This window comes from Petaurus breviceps, unplaced genomic scaffold (assembly GCF_028583685.1).
Source record: "Petaurus breviceps papuanus isolate PSGF00001 unplaced genomic scaffold, PetGlider_PUasm1.0 186, whole genome shotgun sequence".
NCBI lineage: Eukaryota > Metazoa > Chordata > Mammalia > Diprotodontia > Petauridae > Petaurus > Petaurus breviceps.
Genome location: NW_027185798.1, coordinates 34,449,140 through 34,459,193, shown reverse-complemented (window position 1 = coordinate 34,459,193; position 10,054 = coordinate 34,449,140). Strand labels below are relative to the sequence as shown.

Here is a 10,054-nt window from a genome sequence, read left to right as displayed (position 1 = left end):
CCCCTCTCTGCCATGACCTTGAGCCTGGCTCTCTCTCCTTCTTCTCCTTCCCCTGAACAAAGTAATCGTGTTGTTGCCCCACAGACCATCCATAATCACAGGGCTCAGAGTTTGGGCAACAACAAACCCTAACCAATGCCCCCAGACCAACAGGACTGAGAGAAAGGATCAAACAAACATAGATACTGCTTCTGAAAAATCCTTCAGAGGGGGACATAGAATGGAGATCTGTGTCCCCTAGGAAGGGACATGGAATAAAGAGTATATCAATGATGGGCTATGAAGGATGAGAAGCAAAGTAAAGTTTACACTAAAGGCTATCTGAATTTCCTTTCCTTTTTATTTGTAGGTATTTCTCTTGGTGGCTTGTATAATTTGTTGCTTGTCATTGTAATTGTGAATTTTATCCATCTTGCATCTTGGAGTTTGAAGACTAGGGATTGTTATTGGGTTTTGTTTATTTGTTTTTCTAGAAGTAATCTATGAATTCTTTCAATTGGTGCTTTGTTTTCTGTATCAAAAGTTCTAGGAATGTTATTTTTTGCATAATGGTGTTTAGATTTTTTAACTTGTCGTGTTTGTCAGGGTGGCCTATGATCCTTCAATTGTCTCTTCAAATCTTGTTTTCAAGATCAATGTGTTTTACTCACATGCAATTCCTGTATCCTGTATATAGATCTCTTAATGTTATTAGTTTTTGTTTCTTTTTTCCAGAATGTCTTTTCTCCCCAGTATATTTGCATTCTTAATCTATTGTTCCCTCTTACATTTCTTTGAAGAGACAGCATTGTAGATTCAGGACTCCAGAGAGAGGTTTCAGAGTCACTTGTATAGATTGACATAATTGAAGTCAAAGCACTAAATGAGATTTTCAAGGGAGAGAGAGTAGAGAAGAGACCTTCAGAGGTCTGTAAAGGACACAGGAGTGGTTATAAAGGGAGGAGACCTAAGACAATGTGATAGCTCTTAAGCCAAGGCTTGGAGAAACAGCATGGAGTATTGAAAAAGGGCCTGACCGTGATGTGAGAGGATCTGGGTTGAGATCTGATGCTTCCTAGCTGTGTAACCTTGGGCAAATTACTTAACCTCTCTGGGGTACCAATTTTTTCCTCCACAAAATGAAGGAATTAGACTAGCAGATCTCCAGTTCTCTTCAGGTTCTAAATTTGGGCTTCTAGAAGCATTGCTAAAAGTAAATATCTGGAACCACTCTCTATATATAATGTGATCAGGATCATTCCTTCCCTTTCCTGGAGAACCTGATGAAGCTGGCCCATACCTCATTACCAACTCTAAAATTGAAATCTGAGTGGAGAGCCAAACAAGAAAATCAATCTCATTCTTTTATAGCCCAACTTGATCCCCTATAGGTTATGAATAATCAATGGTTATTCTCCCAAACCAAATGCACCCTTAAGAATGAAGATTTGTCTCCATGGAGGATACTCCAAAGCAATGCTGGAGGCTTAGGAGGCTATTCCTAAAGAGAAGGTTCCTAAAAATTTTGAATAAGGCAGCATTATTGGAAGAAGGGAGGAAACATGTTTATATTAAGTATCTACTTTACTCCAGCCTCTGAGCTAAGGGCTTTACAAATTATATCTCACCAGATTCTCACAAAAACCCTGCCAGGTAAGTGCTATTATTATTCCAATTTTAAAATTTAAGAAATTGAGTTAGAGGTTAAGTGACTTGCCCAGGGTCACGTAGCTAAGAAGCTTCTGATCCCCAATTTGAATTCAGGTCTTCCTGGTGTCAGGCCCAGTACTCTATCCATTATACCACCTAGGTGCCTCAAAATATAAATACATAAAATATAAACCTAAAGATTCTCAAGGTGACTACTTTGAAGAGATGAACTTCATATCGTGTGCTTGTTAAAAAAAAACACCCCATTCCAGTTTGACCTTATACAGGCAGACAGAGTCAATTATAGCCAAAAGTTATCAAGGAGGCAAAGTTTGTAATTAATTCACTTCCTTGATTGCTCTCTGTGCTTACCTGCCCTACTTTCTGCTCTCATGATTATTCCACCCTAGATGCCCTTTCCTCAGTCTTGTGCCTCCTTTTCACCATCCCCTAGAGTGTTTGCCACAGTTCTCCCTATGAAAATGAGTTGGAGAGACTGGAGATCTCCTTGGTAAGGGATATATGGAGGACATGATATCGTAATGACAACTGTGTGTGTTGGCCCCCAAAATGCCCACCAGGTATTCATATCCCTTTGGGGCCCCATCTAGGGAGCCCTGGGAGGATGTGACCTGCCTAAGGCAGTCAGGTGGCCTGGACCTCAAATTTGACTTTGGACACTTACTAGCTCTGTGAACTTGTGGTCAAGAAAGAAAGCAGTATCATTGCACTGTCTTTTTTTGTATTTGTATCCCCAGCGCTTAGCACAATACTTGGCACATAGAAGGCATTTGCTAAATGTTTTATTTATATGACTGAAAGAATGTCATATCAGTAGAACCTTTGTATAAACTAGCAGTCAGTCAATCACTAAACTCAGTGCAGAGTGGTCAGTGAATATCGGTGAAGAAGGGAGAACTTCAAATCCATGAGTTGAGAATTCTAGTCAAGCCAAGGTTCCTCCCTTGGGTGGGTGTCTTCTTATGAGTATGTATTTTCCATCTATGTACTTCCTGGGCTCTCTATGTTCTGGGTTAAGTACATCCCAATAATTTCTGTTGTCAATAGTGTAGTGAAGGGGGTTGAGGGACAGGAAGGGAGTCTACTCTCTCTTCCCCTAAACAATGACATCCTCTATTTTCATTTCAGCCATGAAGGATATTAAAGACAGGAGAAACCAAACAGTTGTCACTGAATTCATCTTCCTGGGGTTCTCCAACCACCCAGAGCTGCAGGGATTGTTCTTCCTGATATTCTTGGTTGTATACCTGGTAACTCTCCTGGGAAACCTTCTCATATTAACAGCCATCAGAATCAACCCTGTTCTTCATACTCCTATGTATTATTTCCTCAGCAACCTGTCCTTCCTGGACATCTGCTACACTTCCACCACTGTCCCCATCATGCTGGTGAACTTTTTCCGAGAGAAGAAGACCATTACCTATGAAGGCTGCCTGTCTCAGGTCTTCTTCCTTGTTACTTTTGCAGGCTCTGAGTGTGTCCTGTTGGCTGCTATGGCTTATGACAGATTTATAGCCATTTGCCATCCATTACGTTACCCAGTACTCATGAGCAACAGGGTTTGTGCCTACTTGGCAGCTGGGTCCTGGTTGTGTGGGTTAGTGAATTCTCTGACACACACAGGGCTCACGGCAACACTCACTTTGTGTGGTCCTAACCAGATCAGCCATTTTCTCTGTGACATCCCCCTACTCCTGAAGCTGTCTTGCTCAGATATTTCAGTCAATGCAGTTGCAGTCTATGTATCCAGTGCCACATTTGGTATGACAACCTGCATCTTCACTGCTGTATCCTACATGCTCATTATCTCTGCCATCTTGAAAATCCAGTCTGCTCAAGGGCGGAAAAAAGCCTTCTCCACCTGTGCCTCTCACCTCACTGTGGTGCTCATCTACTATGGAACCATAAACTTCAACTATGATCAGCCCAGCTCAGGCTATTCTCTGGATGTGGTCATCCTGGCCTCTGTCCTCTTCTGTATTGTCACCCCCATGTTAAATCCCATCATCTACAGCCTGAGAAACAAGGAAGTCAAAGGTGCCTTGAGGAAACTATGTGAAGGGAATATTTTACCCAATGATTTCAGTGTTCAAATCAGTCCTTAGCCTGGAGTCCATGAACTTGGTTTAAAAAAAATTTAATAACCTTTTAATGTAATTGGTTTCCTCTGTAATCCTATGTATTTGATGAATTTAAAAATTAATTCTCCACCAGAACACAGTGCTCTTTATTCTTTCCATTCTCCATTTTTATCTCTAATCTCCACCTATCTACTGGTTGCTACCTTATTGCCAACAAACATTCCCTTTTATATTCATCTGCAAAAAATCTTCTATAATTCTATGACTTTCATCTCTTATCTCTCCTTTGTGACTAAACTGCTTGAGAAGGCCATGCAAAATCCATGCCTCCATTTCCTTTCTTTTTACTCTAAATTCTCTAGAATCTGCCTTCTGATCTCATCATTCCATTGAAACTACTCACTCTAAAGTTATCCATGATCCCCTAAATGCTGAATCTAATTGCCTTTTCTCAGTCCTTGTCTGCATCCCTTGCCATTGTTGATTACCCTCTTCTCCTCAAAACTTTCTTCTTTCTAGGTTTTCCTGACACTATCCTTTCCTAGTACTCCTTCTACCTAGGTGATCGCTCCTTTTCAGTCTCTTTTTTTTGGTTATTATTTAGGTCATGCTCACTAACCTTGGGTGCCCCACAGGGTTCTATCCTGGACTGTCTTCTCTTTTCTCACTATATTATTTCACTTGGTGATTGCATCAGCTTCCATGGATTCAATTATCATCTTTCTGCCAATGATGCTCAAATCTATTTATCTGGCACTAAATATCTCTGCTGACCTCCAGTGTTATATTTCCAAGTGTTTCTTGGACATCTTAAATCTGATATCCAGTAGATATCCTAAACTGCACATGTCCAAAACTGAACCCTGTTCTCCCCTCCTCTTCTCCCTAAATGCTCTTTACTATTGAGGGTACCCCTATCATCCTAGTCACCCAGTATCACAATCTAGGTGTCATTCATAATTCCTCATTCTGGTTGCCAGTCTGTTGCTAAAGATGATACCATCATAACATTTTTTGCATATGTTCCTTTTCTCCTCTGACTCTGCCACCTTACTGATACCAGACCCGTACCATCTTATTCCTGGACTACTGCAAAGTCTGCTGATTGGCCTCTCTCTACTCCAGTCCATCCTTCACTCAAATGTCAAAGTGATCTTCCTAAAGCACAGGTCTGACCCCCTCACTCCCATACTCAACAAACTCCAGTGGTTCCCTATCATCTCAATGATCAAATATAAAACGTGTTATTCAAAGCCCTTCATAACCTGCTCCTGCTCAGCTCCAGTCTTTTTCGTTTGTTTTGTTATATTTATTTTTAATTTTGAAATAAAAACAAGCATGTCCATAAAGTATTTTTTAAAAAGATGATTGCACATGAAACTTCACTTCTGTCATGTACAACTTGCTATTCCTTTTAAATACCTATCATGTAAATTTCTTTTTTTTTCCAACTCCCCACCCCCAATGTCTTGTAGATGGCACTTTTAATCTTCTTGCGTCTTACATTCCATCATCTACTCTGGGTGCAGTGTTACTGGATCTCTTTTGATTCCTTGGGAAAAACACTCTATCTCCCAATTCCCAGCATTTTCACCGGTCAAAGATATCCCTTGTTTGGAATACTTTCCCACCTGGATTTCTACTTCCTGCCTTCCCTGGATCCCATCACGGGCTACCTAAAATCCTATCTTCTGCAAGAAGCCTTCCCCAATCTCCCTTCATTCTAGTTCCATTTTTAAAAAATTATTTCCAATTCATCCTGTTTATAGTTTGTTTATGAATAGTTGTTTCCATGTTGTGTCCCTCATTAGACTTTAAGGTCCCTGGGATCAGGGACTGTATTTCTTTGTATCCTTGGTAAAACTTTCTTTATATTCCCAACACCTAGCAGAAGACACATTCTAAGTGCTTAATCAAATTTTTATTAACTAACTAAGAAGGGGGTCTATAGGCTTCATCAGACTGCCAGAGGGTTCCATGCCACATAAAGTGGTTAAAAACCCCCAGTCTAGATCAATATATATCTTCCTATATGAATGATTCCTATGGTGGGAATAACAGAAAAGAGTTGAAGGGCTACAAACCTAGAGGTTTATGCAACAGTACATGATTATGAACTTCAAGTAGAAGCTTCTTGAGAGCAAAGACTGGGATATACTTTGTTTTTGCCTTTCTTGTGATATGTCCAGCCCTTAGCATACTGCCTGGTACATAGTCAGTCATTAATAAAGAAGCAACTTTAATCTTGATGTGTTGAAGGAAAAAGGGGATTGTCTTAATAATTAGAATTTTTGAAAAGTGGAATGGTTTAAATAATTATAATTACCCAATAACAAATTTTAAATTAATTTTTTAAAAGTACTGAGGTTGAGGGGGGCAGAGTCAAGATGGCAGAGTAGAAACAGGACTTCCCTGCAGCTCCAGCTCCCACTGCCTCCAATTCATGTAAAAGGTGACTCTGAACAAACTTTGGAGCTACAGAACCCACAAAATGACACAGAGAAGCTAACCTCCCACTGAGGACAGCCCAGCAGGCCATCAGGGAGCAGCCAGCCAGCGCTCTGGGAGCCGACCCCAGCCCCTCCTGAGCCAGAGGTTTTAGCCCCAGGGAGAGCCTGACCAGCCGCTGGCTGGAGGGACTTCAGATCACTAGCAGCTGTGGCAGTTTCCAGAATTATCAACACATAGATGCTAAGGACAAAGTGAGAGGTCAGTGCAGTGTGGACTTTTGGATCTAGTAGTTTGGGAGTGCGTTGGCCTTTATCCCCTGGAGGGAAAAGCTGCTGAGGTGCTGCGGCTGTGCAGCTGCCTCCACGTGGCAGCTTCAGCTCCTGGCCTGCAGATCTGGATTGCAGTCTAGGGTGGGGGTCCTGGGGAGTGTGACCAGATTGCCAGAGCATGTGGAGGCTTCAGAGAGGGCACCCAACTAATACCTCCAGCAGCTGAGAAAATTCCAGCATTTGGTATGAAGCTCTCCTGTCTGGTAGCAGAGTCCTACTGTGGCAAAAAGCCCCAAAGTCAAGTAATTGAGTGGCAACATGAGTAAATGAGGGAAGCAAAGCAAACAGAGGAATCCAGACTCCTATTTTGGGGACAAAAAAGGATCAAAGCATGGAAAAGGAGGAAGACAGTGAAGTCAGAACTCCTGCACCAAAAGCTTCCAAGAAAAATACAAGCTGGTTACAGATCATAGAGGAGCTTAAAAAGGATTTTGAAAACCAAATAAGATAAGTGGAAGAAAAATTGGGAAGAGAAATGAGAATGATGCAAGAATATTATGAAATGAGAGTCAACAACCTGACTAAAGAAAATAACACCTTAAAAAATAGACTAACTCAAATGGCAAAAGAGGTTCAAAAAGTCAATGAAAAGAATGCCTTAAAAAGTTTAATTTGCCAGATGGAAAAAGAATCTCAAAAGCTCACTGAAGAGAATCATTCCTTCAGAATTAGACTGCAGAAAATGGAAGCTAGTGACTTTATGAGAAATCAAGATACTATTAAACAGATCTAAACACATGAAAAAAATAGAAGGCAATGTGAAATATCTCACTGGGAAAACCACTGACCTGGAAAATAGATCCAGGAGAGATCATTTTAAAATTATTGGACCACTGGAAAGCCATGATCAAAAAAATAAAGAACCTAGAAATCATCCTTCAAGAAATTCTCAAAGAAAACTGCCCCGATGTTTTAGAACCAGAGGGCAAAATGAGGTTGAAAGAATCCACTGATCACCTCCTGAAAAAGATCCCAAAAAGAAAATTCCTAGGAATATTATAGCCAGGTTCCAGAATTCCAAGATCAAAGAGAAAATATTACAAGCAGCCAGAAAGAAGCAATTTGAATACTGTGGAAACACAATCAGGATAACACAGGATCTGGCAGCTTCTACACTGAGGGATCAAAGGGCTTGGAATATGATATTCTGGAGGTCAAAGGAGCTGGGATTAAAACCAAGAATCACCTACCCAGCAAAACTGAGTATCATGTTTCAGAGGAAAATATAGTAATTCAGTGGAATAGAGAACTTTCAAGCATTCTTGATGAAAAAAACAGAATTGAATAGAAAATTTGACATTCAGATACAAGAAGCAAGAGAAGCATGAAAAGGTAAACAGGGAAAAGAAATCATAAGGAACTTATCAAAGTTGAACTATTTACATTCCTACATGGAAAAATGATAATTGTAACTTATGAAACTTTTTTCAGTATGAGAATAATTGAAGGAAATAGAAATAAATATATATATATATATACACACATATACATGTTTATATAGGAGGATATATGGGCATATGAATACATATGTGAATGTGTGTATATATGTGTACAGGTATACATAGATAGAGGGCACAGGACCAGTTTAATGGGAAGAGATGATACTTGAAAGGTGAAATTAAGAGGTGAGAGAGGAATATAATGAGAAGAGATAGGGAGAGACAGATTGGGGTAAACTATCTCATATAGAAGAGGTAAGAGAAAATGGTTACAAAGGAGGGGAAGAACAGGAAGTCAAAAGGGAATGGGTCAACCTTATTCTCATTGAATTTGGCTTGGGGAAGGAATGACATACACACTAAAAATGGTATCTCACCCTACAGGAGAGGTGGTGAAAGGGGTGAAGGGGATGAGAGGTGGGATGATGGAAGAGAGGGCAGGCTGGTGGGGGAGGGAAGTTGGAAGCACCCACTTTTGAAAAAGGACAGGATCAAAGTAGAGAATAGAACAAGTGGGAGGTGGGATAGGAGGGAGGGAAATATAGTCAGTCTTTTACAATATATCTACTATGGAAATGTTTTGCATACTACACATGTACAACCTGTATTGAATTGCTTATCTTCCCAGTAAGGGTGGGTGACAAGGGAGGACGGGAATGAATCTGGAATTCAAAGTTTTAAAATCAAATGTTTAAAAAAGGTTTAATATATATACATATATATATATACTATTATCAATATTATTTTACATGTAAATGGGAAATAAGATATACAGACACTGGGGCATAGAGATCCACCATGCCCTACTGGAAAGTTGGAGGGCATAAGGGAGAAGATATAGGAGAGAGCAGATTGGAGGAGGGGATATCCAGTGGGATCGCTATTTTGGGGTAGTGGATTGGCAGAAAATGGGGAGAAAATTTGTAACTCAAAATCTTGCAGACGTGAATAATGTAAACTAGAAGTTAATAACGCATTTGATAAAAAAAAAAGTACTGAGGTTGAGGGTGACTAACTGCGGCTTTTGATGCCTATCACACTGTCCTGTGATATTTACATTTTGGGGAAGTATATGTCTAAAACATTACACATTTCATACTATTATAGTTCTATAATATCAAGTCTTCTAATGAGCACCATTTCTGTACTTCTCTTTCATCTGGGAAATTAACATAGGTTGTTAATATGCTTGCTAGAGTTTGACTTCTTACATGACACTTTCAGATGATTTTTTTTATCCTAGTATAATTACAATAAAATATATTTTAAATTATGCCATACAACTGCCTTCCTACCAGTTGGCAGGCACTATGTCATCTACAGAACTAAGGACTCTCCATGAGCCATACAATACCTTATGGCACCAACAAAGGGTCAAGACTGGCAATGAGGTAATAGGTCAAAACAGGAAAAGCCAGAAACAGGACACAGGTGAACATGATTGGATAAGTTGAATAAGGTAGAAAAAGTGGGAGGGAAGGAAGGAAGGAAGGAAGGAAAGAAGGAAGGAAAAAAAGTATTTAGCAAGTACATACATCCATTTTGCTTAGTCCTGGAGACAAATATAAAAGGAGATACAGTTCCTGCCCTCAAGGAGCTTACATTCTTTCAAGGGAAGACATTTATAGGTAAGTTGTAGCTAGGGAAAAAGACGTGGAAAGGAATTGGTTTGGGAAATGAGAAGTTATGCATGTGGCAAACAGATGATAAGATTGACCTGGAGTAGATAGCTGGATGGCTAGGTGACTAGTGCATACCCATCAAGTCAAAACAAGAAGAGAGGAAAAAAAAAGTGTCATTATGATTTTTTGAGCTAAGGGCATACTCAACCATCATCATCAAACGTTGAATGGTTTTGAAAATTAGCTTTTGCTGCAGACTTGATGTTTCCAAGGAATTCATTGCCAATTAGGTGGCCCAGTGGATAAAACACTGGGCCTATAGTCAGGAACACCTGATTTTAAATCTGACCTCAGATATTTACTAGCTGTGTGACCCTGGGCAAGTCACTATTTGCCCTAGTTTCTTCATCTGTAAAATGCATTAAAGAAGAAAATGGCAAAGTACTCCAGTATCTTTGCCAAGACAACCCCAAATGGGATAA

General features: G+C 39.9%; 1 protein-coding gene across 1 annotated transcript; it reads left to right on the top strand.

Moving 5' to 3' along the window:
- The first annotated feature begins 2,780 nt into the window (after positions 1–2,780).
- Positions 2,781–3,755, top strand: LOC138162238 (olfactory receptor 5V1-like). The gene has a single exon (XM_069089272.1). The coding sequence runs from the start codon at positions 2,781–2,783 to the stop codon at positions 3,753–3,755; it is 975 nt and encodes a 324-aa protein (XP_068945373.1).
- Positions 3,756–10,054: the final 6,299 nt, after the last annotated feature.